The sequence below is a fragment of the Tetrao urogallus genome, assembly GCF_951394365.1.
Source record: "Tetrao urogallus genome assembly, chromosome: 1".
Taxonomy (NCBI): Eukaryota; Metazoa; Chordata; class Aves; order Galliformes; family Phasianidae; genus Tetrao; species Tetrao urogallus.
This window is the reverse complement of record NC_136813.1, coordinates 40,972,044-40,988,611: the sequence shown is the minus strand read 5'-3', so window position 1 is coordinate 40,988,611 and position 16,568 is coordinate 40,972,044. Positions and strand designations below refer to the sequence as shown.

Here is a 16,568-nt window from a genome sequence, read left to right as displayed (position 1 = left end):
TTATAAATATTTGTACCCAAATATGATTTTTGAGCAATTGGCTCTTTAAGTATGTCAAAAACAGATCTGAAGTTGGCCATGCTTATTTTTAATGGTCAGAGCTCCTGACTAAGATATTTAATTGATTGGTTAAGATTTACGCAAATGAACAATTGAATGCAGTATCTGTCCTAGAATAAAAAAAGTTCCTGAAATGAATAGCTTTCAGTGCAAGTTAAAAATTTCAAATATCCTCTCTACAATTGCTTTCCTCATCTCCTGTATGGTGTATAACCTCAATGTATGATAGCTGGATTCTTCAGACATCATGATCTTTTAAAGGTCAGTTAATTGTTTTTCCTTTTTTAGTGATCCTTACTGAGAAGACAAGGAAGGATATGTATGTGAAAGTATTTTCTACACAAGTAGCATGTTATTGTGTACTCTCTCTACTGGCTGTCACACTGTGTTAGCACAAACTTCTGTAGGAGCTCATAGATTCATAGGGATCATCTAGAGAGATGTCTGTTTTAACTTCACCCAAATCATTGTTTATTTTAGCAAATGATCTCTCTACCATTGTGAGGTACAGAAGTTTGGATGCCTGCTGTAGTGACTAATTTCATCGTAATTCCTCTGGTAATCTGAGCTTCAGATGGTCAGTTCTTTTCCATACCTTCCCCACACAGCTCAGTTGCTGAAAACAATTAAAATAAGTCCAGTTCCTTAAAAATTCATCTGTAACTTATTTCTGTTCTGATACTTCTGTAGAAAAGAAGTTCTGCCTGCTATAAGGCAGAACTATAAGGTATTAAGCTTATAGGGAAGACAGGAGTGTCATAGAATCATAGAATGGTTTAGATTGGATGGGACCTTAAGAATCACCTAGTTCTAACTCCCTGCCATGTGCAGGGTTGCTACCCATGAGAGGGTTTGAGGTTGCTACCCATCAGGCTGCCCAGGGCCCCATCCAGCATGGCCTTGAACATGTCCAGGGATGGGGCATCCACAGCTTCTCTGGGCAGCCTGTCCTGGTGCCTCACCATCCTCATTGTGAAGAATTTCTTCCTTATATTCAGTCTAAATGTCACCCTTTTTAGTTTAAATGTTACCCCTTGTCCTGTCAGTACATGCTGTGAGTGTCAGCAGTGAGGACTCCAAACTGGGACCTATCTACTTATCCGACATCTTGGTTTGCACTCCAAGAAGCTCTGTTCTTGTATGCAGTATCATAAGTACTGGTAGTGAATCTGGTCTCATAATGTGCTCTGCATAGCTAGAATTTGCAGAATCACAGAATTGCAGGGGCTGGAAGGGACCTCTAGAGATCATTGAGTCCAGCCCTCAAATTCCTTATCTCATTTTCAGAGGGTGAGAAGTAAACTGCTTTAATGCCTATATCTATGCTTCCTTCTTCTGGCTGCTGTAACATGAACCATTTTGTGGATGATACATATGCAGAACTGATGTGTGCTTAAAAATAAACACAGGTTCAGGCAGTGGTTGGCAACTTAACCTACAGTTAAGAGCAGATATCAAGAATGAAAAATGTGGTAACAAAAGTTCTCTATTTTATTAATTTTCCATTTCTCTATTAGAAGCCAGGTTCCTACTTGTGAATTTATTCAGCTGTATGCGAGTGGTTTTAAAGTGGAATTGCTGTAGAATGGTTTTCAGTAGTGTTCTGGGTTTTTTTGTTTTTATTTTTATTTACAAAATGTTAATAGAACCTTTTTTCCTTTAATTTTTGCTGTCGAGGAGACTTGGATGCTATTAGCTCTTTGTTTTGCAGAAGGTAAGTTCTACAAATTGCACAAGCTTGGTTGGTTTTTGTATTTTATTTTTTTTTTTCTGAGCAGGTAAAAGCTAATTTTCCTGATAGTCTTTCACAGATTTGTATACTGCTTAGAAGAATGAGCATTCTCAAATGAAATCATAGAATAATAGGGTAGTGTTTAAAATTGGCCCAATCAGACTGCAGATTCTTTTGGTGAGACCACATTATTGATTTTTATGGAAGAGTATTGCTCTCTATAACTTCCTGAAGGGAGGTTGTAGTGATCTGGGGGTCGGCCTCTTCTCTGGTGTCATTAGTGATAGGACCAGAGGGAATGGCTTCAAGCTACGGCAGGGGAGATTCAGGCTGGACATCAGGAAGTATTACTTTTCAGAAAAGGTGGTCAGGCACTGGGACTGCCCAGGGAGGTGGTGGAGTCACCGAGCCTGGGGGTGTTCAAGGAAAGGCTGGATGTTGTGTTGAGGGACATGGTTTAGTGGGAGCTATTGGGAATAGGTGAACGGTTGGACTGGATGATCTTTTAGGTCTTTTCCAACCTTGGTGATTCTATGATTCTATGATTCTATTGCTCCTTGCAGAACAGTTGCCTCTACACGCACTCAGGAGTCTTCAGTAAATAGAATCTCACTGGTGTAGCATACTGTCAATGTTTTACAGGCTGGTTTGTCCCGGTTCTGTGACTAGTGAGATAGGGGAACCCATGGACCCATGCCCCAGGAGAGAGAAAAGGTGATGGGTCTAAAATATAACGATGGCAGTGATTTGAGGAGAAAGAGACTAATTTACTAAATAAGGATGCAAGATAGCACATTTAGCACATTATAATACAATATGATACAATATCATTTGAATTGAAGGTAATAAATAAGATGAGAGAGAGTGTCCGAAAACCAAAGGCCTTACTGTAATGCTTAGGTGAGCAGTAGGGAAGAGAGAGCATCACATGATAAGAGAACAGTTTTATCTTTCCCTCTGTGCAGAAACTGTAACGGAACAGAATGCAGTCCTCTGGGAGATGTAGTTCTTCTTCACTTCTAGGACAGGTACCCAGAACTGGAGCATTAACTCTTTAACTCTCAGTGTACTACATGGTGCTATGATGTGGAATAATGATAAGGAGACATGATAAAACCATGACACATACAGCTTTTGGAAATGATTTATCATCTAAATCTTCTGATCAGCTGTGCAGTGAGCTTACAGATTCATCAGCATTGCTTGCATGCACAGTAAGGTCATTATGTGAAAGAACAGATTGCATTGCTTTACAGGTTGTATGCTGATGTGAGAGTTTGCTTTAACTTAGAGGGGATGGTTGGGAGCGGGAATTCGTCTGTGCAGAGAAGGGAGTCTCCTGCAAGGAGTGCATACTGCACACCCATCAAAGCAAATTTGGGATAAACTGGATTTCAGCTTTCAGAGATGATACTGTGAAATACTCTGTTCAGCCGAATGATAATTAAGCCTACCTCTGTAAATTAAGACACATTCAGATCTTTACTCCAGTTTGATGCCAGTAGTATGTGGAAACAGAACGTTTTACTGTGTGCATATAATGTATAATAAAACAACCACATTAATTTCTCAGTAATACAAATGGAAGCTATTCCTCCATGAAGTTCCAGAGTAATTTACATCAGAAATAGGGAATTATCTGGATAAAATATCGTGCCCGTAGGTAGTGTTATGCAGTAAAATTGTTGAGTGTACAGTAAGGTGTGTTCTGTGCATGAAGTACAGATGCATCTTTCTGCATATGGTTCTTGTTAGATTCTTCATTTTATTCACTTCTAGTCAGCCTGATGATGCCAGGCAGCAGTGCAAGAAACCCTAAAGACCCTCTTAGAGGATGTGTGAAAACTGAGGCCAGTGTGACAGACTTCAGTTTAGAAGACTTGCCTAACTTGTTTCTTAAATCTCTGTTATAAAAATTCATGTTTGGGACTTTCCATGCTAAAACCATTCTGATGTTAGGTATTAAATGAAAAAAATCATTAAAGGTGTTTTTGCAGAGCAGTGTGTTGAGCAGGTTTTTGTTCTTGCCCCAAGCTTAAAAAATGTTTTAGTGTATTTCATGAATTACTAATGCTCAAGACCCAGTAATAGAAGCTAAATTGCTACCTGCAGCGTTTTATGACAGAGGATTGGCCCCATCTCAGCTGTTAACTGATGGATTGTAAAAAGTTTATTTATCTCTGGTGAGATTATCAGATGGACATATCCAACTTGATTTTTAATGTCTGGTGTAATTATCTGATGTTAAAGTTTTTCCTTGTTCTCTCTCTCTCTCTCTCTCTCTCTCTCTCTCTCTTTCTTTTTTTCTTTTTTTTTTTTTTTTTTTTTTTTTTAATACTTTGTGCTCTAGCAAGCAGAGATGAGCTCCAATCGAGAAAAGTCAAACTGGACTATGATGAAGTTGGTACATGTCAGAAAGATGTCATAAATGTTTGGGATAAGAAGTTACTTAACTGCAGAGCCAAAATTCGATGTGATATGGAAGATATTCATGGTATTTTGAAAGAAGGTATTTACACAAGATGGCTTTATTTATTTTATTTAGCTATCAAGTCTGAGGATCTTTTTTGTTGTTGCCTTTTTATACTAAAGGAAATCCACCAGCAGTACCCTGGTCTTGGTAGCAGAAAATCATTTTAAAAACTGCCTTCTTTTTGCTTGTATCTCCACATTTTATAGCTATCAAACTGAAAGTAGGTGGTTTTGTGTCTGAAAGATGTGGAGCTTTTGGAGAGTTGTAGAGGAGGACCATGAAGTTAGGCTGAGGGAACTGGGCTTCTTCAGCCTGGAAAAGAGGAGTTTGCAGGGAGACCTTGTTGTGGCCTTCCAGTATTTAAAGGGAATTTATAAACAGGAGGGGAATCAACTTTTTATACAGTTAGGTAGTGATAGGACAAGGGGGAATAGTTTTAAATTAAAGGAGGGGAGATTTAGATTATATATCAGGGGAGGTTTTTTACTGAGAGTGGTGAGCTGCTGGAACAGGTTGCCCAGGGAAGTTGTGGGTGCTCCATCCCTGGAAGTGTTTAAGGCCAGGTTGGATGGGGCCGCGGGCAATCTGATCTCGTACTTGATCTAGCAGCTGGCAACCCTGCCTGTTGCTGAGAGGTTGGAACTTGATAATCCTTGAGGTTCCTTCCAACCCAAGCCATTCTGTGATTCTAGGATATGTAGTCATAGTCCTAAAAGTAGCTCTTTATCTTGTTCTGGGTGGAGTTGTATATCTCTTCCTGCTGGAGGCTAACAGCCCAGAGGTAGCAAACTAAGTGATGTCTGTGCCTCAGTTGCCTAATGAAACTGCTCAGCGCAATTATCATAACTTTGTAGTTAATGTTGAGTTAGTGGGACTGAACTGCGAGAATGCAGTGTGTAGTGAAGAGCTTCTGAAGGTGTAAGGGATCCTCTGAGCTGGTTAAGCTAAGACTTCATAAAGCAAATTCTTGCATGTTACAGCTCAAACATCATGCCCTGGCTTAAGCCTCTTGTGTTCTGCCTGACCTGCAGGTGTACCAAAAAGTCGTCGAGGAGAAATTTGGCAATTTTTGGCTGTGCAGCATCGAGTCAGACACAGACTGCCAAACAAGCAGCAGCCTCCTGATGTCTCTTACAAAGAGCTTCTGAAACAACTGACTGCTCAGCAGCATGCCATCCTTGTAGATCTAGGTATGCCTGTTGGTGGCTGGGAGACTTTTCTGATGTTTTCCATGTGTCTGAGAGTAAATACACCAGTCTTAATGAAAGCTGTTGCTGGAGATGGATGCTGCTGTGTGAGCACAGTTTTCTGTACTGTGAGAATACGTTCTACATGTGTCACTTAGAAATGACTTGCTACAAGGACACTTAGATGATGGTATTCTTATTTACACTCTTCTACGTCTGTATCAAAAGAGGAAAATCGAGCAGTCATTTCTGCAAGTTATGTGTGGGAAAAGAGAATATGAAATAAGTTCAGTGGATACAATCTGAAGCCTGTGCTAAAATATGAATTGCTTTTACTCAAATCAACCTGCATATCGAAGCAAAAGGAGGAGGCCTGTGGGAAGAGAGGAAGGCTGTTATATAATGGATCTGGGTTTTTTTTTGTTTTTGTTTTAATTTTTTTTAGAAGCATTGAATATCAGCTATTCTTCTCTCTTTACCTCAGGACGGACATTCCCTACACATCCTTACTTTTCTACCCAGCTGGGAGCAGGACAGCTATCGCTCTTTAATCTCCTGAAAGCATATTCTTTGCTGGACAAGGAAGTGGGTTACTGTCAAGGTATAAGCTTTGTAGCTGGAGTGCTGCTTCTACATATGAGCGAGGAACAGGCTTTTGAAATGCTGAAGTTCCTCATGTATGACCTTGGCTTTCGTAAGCAGTACAGGCCAGACATGATGTCACTACAGGTAAGTCAGATCCTTTCCTAAAGCAAACAGTTTTAAATGAATTCTGAGCTCTCTGAGGTTGCTCATGTTCTCCAGGGGCTTATGAAACTTCTTAACTCAGTTTTGGACATAATTAGGTACATGAAAATGTTACCATTAAACCCATTTTTGCCTCTGAATTTGCAAACAAAAAGTCTGGAACTTGCAGACTTTGCTTGCCACATGTTCCTAGGGTCTCCTGTTTGGAAAGTCTGCTTTTCTCTGCTTGCATATGTACAGACAGAGTTTGAAGATAAATTTGATTTTGTTTTTCTTCGATTCATAAGGACTTGAGAGTTACAAAATTCTAAGTCAAGTCAATAGTGACACCCAGTGGCCAGTCTGTGTACTCCGTAGGCCATTCTCATGTGGCATCGTACTTCTTTTCTCTCATTGTCTTCTTCCCGCTGCAAATCCCAACTTAGAATAAAAATAGACAAACAATGAATTGTGTAGCTTAGTAATGAAACGAGGTGACTTTTCAATATTAATCTTTACAAACTATCTACTGATACTCAAGACTGCTTAGGAAGGAAACAGGGAATCTTTCAGATCTACATAAACTGTTTTTTCTCTAGGAAGATGATCTTTTAACATTTATATGGTATGCTGCAGTAGTAGACTTTAAGATGCTTCAAGAGTGACCACATGTTTAGGATTTCACTTTTTGATTTGTGTAAGTTTGAAACTTTCTTCATCGGAAACTTGTAGGAAGAAAGTTTTCTAATTTTGAGAACGTAGCCCTGCTTGCCCTTCGGATGATTTGATATCTCTTCCCACACCATTTGCTCTTAGGTTGTTAGAAGTACAAGTTTAATCTGCTGAAAACAAACTAAACTATTGAAGATGACTTAAAGAATCTCACTAAAGCCTCGTCTTTTGTTCTTTTTTTTTTTTTTTTTTAATATGATTAGAACAGTTGTGAATTCTTTTGCAATTATATCAGAATGCATACAAGCTTACGTGCAACATGAAGAAAAATGTTGAATTTTTTTTTTTTTTTTTTTTTTTTTTTTTTTTTAGGATAAAATTTCTTACTTGACTTGTCTTCTTAATTTTCAGGGAAAAGGAGTGATCTAAATTGTTCTTTCATAACAACCCCACTCTATAACTGGTTTACTGCCTTTGTGATATTACTTAAAAATTTCCCACATGAAAGTGTTTTGTATTGACAGTGTTCAGACTGTGTTTAAATAGCATCCTTGCCATTTAAAGCAAGGATTCAAATGCATGCACAAATATAGCAAACTTGCTAGAATGAGAAGCAATCTATCTGTGGACACTGACTGATAGTTTCAAGTGCAGTCAGTCCGTGATAGAGAATAGTCATGAAGGCTATAAGTAGGAAAGCAACTAGATCCACTAAGTCATTTTCTTCTCAAGGAATAGAGTCACATTAAGCACAAGATACTCGTAATAGCAGAATTGCACCTAACAAGCAATAAATATCTTTCTGCTCCTTATTTTCTGCTTTTTATGAGCAACTTACTCTGGAATCTAAAATCAGTACAAAATCAAAATCACAAGGAAATAGTTTGCCAGAGTGCTATTTTTAGCATGGAATAGCAACTTTTAACAACTTTGCTTTGTACACTTTGAGTGGTTATATAGCAGCACTTTCTTGCATCAATATCTTAAATTTCTCTGGACTAGTGACATGAGCGAGGTGTGCTGGGAAATACTTACCTGGTACATCTCTACAGACTCATATAATGTATTGTGTGGGTATAAGAAGCTGTCCAAAGCGATGTCTGTAGAAAAGGAGTCTTAAGTGCAGCAAAAATGTGGCCAAGCTTCAAAGGATGAAAGCTGAAATGGATAATTTCAGCCAGAAGTAGTTTGATTCTTTAACAAAGAGTTTTGATGTGTTGATGGTTTTACATTACTTTTACTTTCATTGATCCAAGATGGCAATTCTAGTGTGTTGATCCAATTAGATCAGTATGTTCTCTTCTTACCTGAAGTCTATGAATCTGAACTGAAATGATACTTCTTTAATTAATAACGAGGTTCAAACTTTCATTGTTATTGATGACTTTGTTGGTTTTAATTCATTAGGACTGAGTTGTTTAGATACGGGTGGATATCAACTGAGGCCCTAAGCAGCAATTTTACAATGCCATCTATATTGAAGTTAATATCTCTTGAGTGAAAAATGAAGGGTAAAGCTGAATTAGTCTTTTTCCACTTCCCTTTCCTCTGCTCCCCTGATGCACTGTAGATTCAGATGTATCAGCTGTCAAGGCTTCTTCACGATTACCACAGAGACCTCTATAATCATCTTGAAGAAAATGAAATCAGCCCCAGTCTTTATGCTGCACCGTGGTTTCTTACACTGTTTGCATCTCAGTTTCCATTGGGATTTGTAGCCAGAGTATTTGGTAAGAATGATTATTCTCTTGCAATAATAAATAGAATGACATTGTTCATTGTGTTTTGAAACTCTAAGGGAATAGTTTTCTATATACTAGTGATGTTTGGGGTGACTGTTGTGGGTGTCAAGTAGCAATACTCCTCATACTGGGATGTCATTTCCATGTTGAAGAGGAAAACCAAATGTATTCTTTCAAACATCAAACATGAATAATTGATTATCTTCTGTTATTAGTCAGGATTTGAGAAAAAAGAAAAGTTTGTGGTGAATGCCTTTTGTGCATCTAGTGTTTAGTCAAATCTGTAGAAAAGTTCATCTCATGAAACTTGCAAATTGAACTTCAGCACGGTGAAGAAGAAAAAGAATGTATTGGTTTTCAAGGAAGTATGTCTGAAAAGCTTCTGATAAGTAAAACTTCAAGTTAATTTGGACTTAAACGATGTTTTAAGTATTCGTTTATATTGAAGTGTCTTAGTATGCCTCCTATTCTATTTCACTAGTTTTCCACGATACTCTTCAGATAATGGTACAGAAGTTTAAATATTGGTTATGCTTTGTAATTTTCACAGTGTCAGCATAAGCAGTTGGTTTTGTCTTCTTTTAATGTAGAAAAAAACACAGCTTAATCAAATCCCTACTAATGCAGCATTTTATTTTTTGTTTTGTTCCCATGTGTAAAACTCATTATGTGCAAATATGCAACAAATATATACTTCCTCTTAAAACAGACACCTTTTCATTTGATTTTCATTTTTCTATTTTCTTAAGGAATCTATATCTTCTGTCTCATTTTTTATTACTAGAAGTTTTTTTTCTCTTTTTTTTTACTTGCTTTGCAAGATTTTCTTGTCTACTTTCTCTGTTTTGATATGTTAATTTCTGTATTCCAGAGTTGTGGGGTTTTTTTTTCTTTTTTGCAGCAAATGTTTTCTGACTACACTTTGGGTGAACAACTGATTTCTCTATTTTTCAGTAGTATTTGTGTTACAGATTCATGTCCTTTCCAGTAGGATTATCAAATTCCTGGACACTCAAGCATTTTTATGTGTTTTCTTTTTGATTCTATTTTTCAAGACAAAAGTGTGATGATTTTTTGATTGTTGTATTTTTATTTTTTTTTTTTAACCCCAGTTTCAGTGGACATCTGATTTGGAAAATTAATTCTTTAGGTCAGAGTTTATTACTCTGTCAAATGAGCTGAGCAAGGCATGTTTTTATTTAAAAATTGAGAAGCCAACATGCTGTTTTACTTCCCAGTGCTTTGGATTCCTGCCTCTTCAGTGTCTTACACTCAGTTGTCGCATACTGATAACAGATGGCTGATGTCTGCCAATTACAAATTATATGCTTATAGAATGTACTTGTACTGGTTAAATGTGTATCCTAGACTTGAGAAGAGGAAGTTTTGGAAACTGTGTCTGAATAGTATGACTGCCTCAGTGGTGTCCTGATGCTACCCCGTAGTGTCAGACTAGGATCAGGGATGGCCTCACTGTATAACTGTTGGAGGCTGGGATGTTCAGCAGTATAGCCCTGCGCTTGGCGGTGTGATGAAGCCCAAGAGCAAAGGAGGCTTATCTGAACTGCTCATACATTGTGTTCATCGCAATAGCCTCTGTTCTGCTGCTGATAGTAAGCTTTTAGTTAGCAGTGAGATTTCTAATTTCTGTGCAGTCTCTCTCAACTGACTTGTGCAGAGCCTGCAGTTCCCCTCACACCCATGCAATTGTTACATAATTACCTCAAAATAAAGGTTTGAAGCATAAATTATAGCTAATGTGATAGTTATGATGGATTTTGAGAAAGGTATGGTTGGTAGTGGAAATCTCATGATCATTTTTAAGGACTATTAAGGTCCACTGGGGAGACCTGATAGCGGCCTATCAGTGTTTTAAAGGGGGGCGGGGGAGGGATGGCTGTAAGAAGGAACAGGACAGACTCTATAGAAGAGTGTATAGAAGAGTTGAGATAGAACAAGGGAAAATGGTTTTAAACTAGAACAGGGGAGATTTAGACTAGATATAAGGAAAATGTTTTTTTTTATAATAAGGGTGGTGAGGCACTGGAACTGGTTGCCCAGAGAGGTTGTGGTTGCCCCATCCCTGGAGGCATTCAAGGTCAGGCTGGGCAGGGTTCTGATCAACCTGATGTAGCTGTATGTGTCTCTATTCATTGCAGGGGAGTTGAACTAGATGACCTTTAAGGGTCCTTTCCAACTTGAACCATTCTGTGACTAGCTTCTGCATGTAGAAAACAGCAAAACATCAATATGCTGTGATGTGATCCACTTCCCAGTTGTTTTTCAGTCACAGATGCATTTAAAATCAGCTAGCAGTTATTTAACAGTGTGTAGCAGAGTAGGTAGTAATGAAATGTTTATTGCAGACAACTATTGTAGACGTAGAAAGCATGTCATTTGCAAGATGATAGAAAATGCTCGTATCTGTTCTAGCCTCATGCTGAAGTAAGACAGGTTGCACTTCTGAACTGAATAAATCTGCGGTATGTTTGCTTTAAAATAAAATAATAAAGCTAAAAAAAAAATCACTCATTTTCAATTATTTTCATTCATTTTCAATTATTTTCTTTTTTAGACATTATTTTTCTTCAAGGAACAGAAGTCATATTTAAAGTAGCACTGAGTCTACTTAGCAGTCAAGAGACAGCTATAATGGGATGTGAGAGTTTTGAGAATATTGTTGATTTTCTTAAAACCACTATTCCAGATATGACTCAACCTCAAATGGAAAAGATTATTACCCAGGTAAGTTTGTTTTTCTCTCTACTTCTTTTCCAATTTAGTTTACTTTTAGAAGTCTGTGCCTAAGGAAGGCTACAGAGTATGTAGAAGTCTTCTCAGGATGTCCCTTTTTGTGTGAAATGCAATGGATTCATTTTCCCCGTAACTTGCGTAGAAATAGGTCATCAGGAAGCACTTCATCACTGTGTGAGTGATGGTGCACTGGCTCAGACTGCCCAGAGAGGCTGTGGAATCTCCTTGGAGATCTTTGAAAGCTGCCTGGATGTGGACCTGGGCACCCTGCTCCAAGTGGCCCTGATGGAGCTTGGTTTGGGTCGGATGGCCACAAGAAAGAACCTTCTGACCTCAGCCCTTCTGTGATTGTGTGATGATTGATTTTTCAGCGGGTTTAGAACTCCCATTGTAGAAAGACTTCAGTTACTACATTATTGTTAGTACTAAAGATACAAAAGAGGGTAATCTTTTCCTGTCCCAGCTGTTGGGAAAACATGACTCCTATACGTTTCATCTTCAGAAGGGTAAAAGTAGAGTCACTGCAATTTGGTGGCAAAAATTGCAAATGAAAGATAGACAAAGAATTACTGGTATTGATGTAGGAAAGAGCTTAGTTTGTTGTGGAGTAGTGACAGTGCTTGGGTTCTTCATCTCTCCACTTTCTTCATCTCTCCTCTTTCTCTGCAATGAAGACGCAAATTGAACGTGAATCTCAGTCTAGTACCTGAGCTGAGAATGGGTGAGCAGTTTTCCCTGTTCATGTGGCAACTAGAGATAATAAAAGAGCTCTGGAAAACCATCTCTCCATGCAGGGGTTCAGTTAATACTGATGTATTCCTGTTGCTCAGTTAACATTAGAATGATTCTAGTGCTGTCAGTTAAGTCACTTGTTGATGTCATTTAAATCTTCACTTCCTCTTTGTACTGACTGTGATAGCAATGCTGAACCTGTATCAGACACTTCAGTGTCTACCTTTACACCTCAGTAATTCTGGCAGTGGCAGAGATGATAGTTCAGTGTTTTTGATACTAGTGGAAAATAAATTTCTGTCCTGCAGTCTGTGTGCATTGCAGAGCAACCTTGCTATGATGAAAATGGTAGAAGTGGCTTTGTGCAGAGCCATATCTGATCAAGTAAACAGTTTATGTTGTCTCAGTGGAAATGAGTGTATTTATACATGGGTCAACATAGCTCTGAGATGAAGGTTACTTGCCTGCCTGTGGTGTGGTCCCATGCTGGCCAGCCTTCTGGATCTGCATTCATGTGCCCACTGCTTGCATCATATCACTCCTACCTGGGCTGCTGCAGGTGGAGTCATTTGGCTATCTTAATGTTGTCATTCTCAGGACCTTTGTTATTGCAGAGAATGAAAGAAAAATGAAGGATAATGAAAGATATGCACGACTACAGTTCACTGATAAAGAGTTGACTAGGTAGTCAGCAGAGAAAAATGGCATTTAGCTAGAATGAACACTTAAGTTCTGTCTCATTTTAAATAACCTGAAGAGTAGTGAATGTAGAGCAAAACATGTGGGGGATCCATGTGTTTTCTATTTGTGAAATGTTTGTGACTTCTGTAACAAGGAGCAGCATTGATGTCACAGTAGCCATCCTTCCTAGTATAAAGTATCTGGTAACTTTCAGAAGTTGAGATGTTGTGACCAAGTGTACAAACAGAGGTCATATGACCCTGATGGTTGTCTTGGATCACCCTTTTGTCTTTAATTAAAAATAAAATAAAATAAAATTGTCTTCAACTTAGCACTCCTGCACAAAAGATCATAAGATCTGATATCAAGAGGTGATATTTGGCAACATTGTTGTGATCAGATTTATTCTAAAGTCTGCATGCTAAAATATTCTTGCTTGAAAAATAGCTTATTTTTGAAAGGTACAGGGAAAAAAAAAGAATAATCAAACAAAGTTTTCTCTTAGACAAACTTTCAAATAGAATAAATGTGCTGTTTCTCCAATGTAGTTAAAAATTCTTTTATCTCATGGCAGGTATTTGAGATGGATATTTCAAAACAGCTGCATGCCTATGAAGTAGAGTACCATGTTCTGCAGGATGAACTGCAGGAAAATGTGAATCTCTGTGATGATGGTGAACCCCTGGAGAAGCTGGAGAGAGCAAATAACCACCTGAAAAGGCAAAACATGGATTTGTTGGAGAAGCTACAGGTAAATGAGTGAAGATAACAAACTTGTGGAGCAGTCATTCCTATGGCTCAGCTGATAGCAAAGTATCTTTTTATAACTGTACGAGAAATGTTCTAATTGTAAGATCTTATGCAGCTAAGCTTGACAATGATTTGCTTCTCAATTACAAGGATTTGCTTCTGCTTCTGTTAGGGATTTTTAACTTGCTTGTCATTCCTTACATTCTTCCTTCTTGTTTTAGATTCCTTTTTTCCTCAAAATATTTCTACAGTTCACATAAAAGTTGTTGGTTAAATTTTATGCATCTTGCTGAAAAAAACCAAAACAAAACAGTTCTGTCCCTTCATCACCTTGCTTCTCTAGTGAGAAGCAATTTGCTACTTGCTTCTCTATTTCTGTTTTAAGAAATAATCCATAGTTGAGTAGGCTTACTTTCTCCAGATCTTTGTAGGCAGTATCTTTCTGTTTCTGTCTGATGAAGCTCCTAATCACATTCTTGATTTGGAAGATGGCCTCTTGTAGCAAACTTGAATAAAGCTGTGTGCCCGCAAAACTTTGCTTGATTCAGTCATGCTTTACAAAGACTTCTTTTCCTCCTTCACTCTTCAACCTTTCTCCAATAGCCTGACCAAGACTTGGTTTCGAGTTTTCTTATATGCACTGTCTTGCATTTTCTTGAAAGGGTAGTTCTTCTTGCATCACCTGGCCACTTACTGGAGTCAAGTGTTACTTGAACAAGCATAGTGAAAGTCTCAGAGAGCACCTTCATCTCAGGAAACCTGAAAATAGAAACAGGAAAAAAATAAAGTGGAGATCGGGACATTGTTATTTTTCTGTTTAATGTGCTGAGATTGCTGTGCAGTGTTCTTCTGGTGTTGTTGAAAATAAGGATTACTTTTTCATTATCATTATTTTTACTATATTATTGTTTGTTGTTTTGTTTTGGTGTTTTTTTTTTTTGTTTTGTTTTTTTGTTTGTTTGTTTGTTTGTTTGACTACTGCCTGACCTTTTATCTCTGTTCTAAAAATGCACCAAGGGCATAGAATAATTACGAGTTAATAATTTGAAAGGTTCCTTGTAAGTTCTTCTATTCTTCCAGACTGCTGTGTCATAATGTGTCTTCATTCGTTCCTTACACTCTTTGTCTTTTTGTTTGTACTGCTTCTTCATTATTGTTCTTTGCTTTGGCCCTTACCTGGGAATAGTTAGAATTTCCTCACTTCTTATGGAGAAGCATTTGCATCTGCTGAGGTGCAGGGTTTCTGATTTCTATTCAGTGTCCTATTCCCAGAAGAAACTATAGTTCTTTTGTTGGAGGGGAGGGAACACTGTCTACTTCTCAAGTGAACCATTTTAAGGTTCATTTCCTCTCTCATCTCTCCACCCTGCTAATTTTATTTCATAGGATTCTCATTGCTCCCACACTGTCAGTAGGCACTTTTCCAGTGCTATTAATGCTCCCAATTTTCTTTTTTCCCCTGTAACTTCAGTTGTTTGTTACTTCCAAGTGTTGCTTACTTGCTGCAGCTTGTGTATCTCCTTCCTTGTGTAAAGCTTTCAGAAGTCCTTCAGATTAATTTGGCATCTCTAAGGAGATTCAGTGCATGGTATACAGTAGATATCCCTTGTATCATCTGCCTACGTGGGTGTCTTTTAGAAACATCTATGTAGCTATATGATGTTGTTACCAAACAGCATGCCATAAGAAAAATAAATGTTATTCAGAACATCTTGATTTATTAAAAAGATAACGTTATTGTTTACAGGTTGCTCATGCTAAAATTCAGAGTCTGGAATCCAGCCTGGAGACTATCTTGACTCAAGAGAACAAAATGAAGACTGCAATTCAGTCACTGGAACAGGAGAAGATAACATATCAAAAGACTCTTGAGCAGATAATTAAATATTTGCCTACAGAAGCATTGTCTGACTGTGAACTGCTCTTGAAAGAAGTAAACTACAATCCAAATAATAAAACAAAATAAGGAATAAGCCATAAACCAGGGTATTGTAGGGCAGCATTTCTTCAAATATTAAGGGAATGAAAAGATGAGTATGCTGCTTTCAAAGGACTTAGCAATAGGCAATGTTATTATCCAAAACTAGTGCTGGGACACTTATAGCTACAGATGGGCCTTCAAATCTCAGTATGCAAACTCAAGCTATTAATTTTTTTTTTATGATTATGTAAATAAATCACAAGGGGGGAAATAAAGGATTCTCACATGTAATTATGATGAGTAGATATATATTTAGAATTGACCTAAAGGAAAAGATAAATTTGAGTACTCAAAGCCAAGATAATAGTGAACTACAATTTCACTCTGGATGTGCTTATCTTGTAGTGAAACAAAGATAGCGTGTCTTTATACATATAAATATATATATATATATGTTGAATAATACTTGAAGAAGAAAAAAAAAGAATGTAATTTCCCTCCAAAGAGCAGCATGTTTCACATCTTCTATGGAAAATTTGTGTGAACTCATGCGTACCTCTCTTCTAATTGTACTGACGTTTTGCTCATAGACCAGTAATGCAGAATAAGTATCATGGCCTGGTTCATGCAGGAGGAGCTCTAGTGCTATTTGCTGCTTGGGCTGTATTGGTCAGCAGTGTACATCCACATGCATGTTGGACCTGAAAAAAGCATCACATCATCATCTCAAGCCTTTGTAACTCAGACTTAAGAAATAAGTGTACACAAAAGCAGTGATGCCTCTTTCCTAGCCTGCTTGCTTCCATCTGGGACTGGTCAGCGATGATGGGGGGATGGAAGTAAAGCTGTGGAGCAGTATTTATTCTGACATTAATTCCACAGGATACTTATGTAGGCATAAGTAGGTAAAAGGTTCTCATTCAACCAAAGAAATATTGCAAGAAGCCTTGTCTTAGCTTAATGGGAGCCAGAAAACTGTTTTTAAATTTAATTTGATAAGAAAATTGAGGTGATTGCAGGAAGATGAGCATTAAATGCACTGAGAGGACCAAGCAAGTTTCAAACATGACATAGCTTTCAATTTTCATATAGTGAATATGCATTTCAGAGGTGATTCTGAAGTTTGGGTGTGGTTTAA

The 16,568-nt window shown here is 37.9% G+C and overlaps 1 protein-coding gene across 1 annotated transcript in view; it reads left to right on the top strand.

The window, feature by feature from the left end:
* Positions 1–15,489, top strand: part of TBC1D4 (TBC1 domain family member 4) — a gene marked incomplete at both ends in the record, with an annotated part of 102,699 nt that extends 87,210 nt beyond the window's left edge. The window contains 8 exon segments of the mRNA XM_079547043.1: positions 4,143–4,301; positions 5,297–5,455; positions 5,937–6,181; positions 8,421–8,580; positions 11,168–11,337; positions 13,334–13,510; positions 15,257–15,464; positions 15,467–15,489. Coding sequence (XP_079403169.1) covers positions 4,143–4,301; positions 5,297–5,455; positions 5,937–6,181; positions 8,421–8,580; positions 11,168–11,337; positions 13,334–13,510; positions 15,257–15,464; positions 15,467–15,489 — 1,301 coding nt within the window.
* Between the last annotated feature and the right edge of the window lie 1,079 nt (positions 15,490–16,568).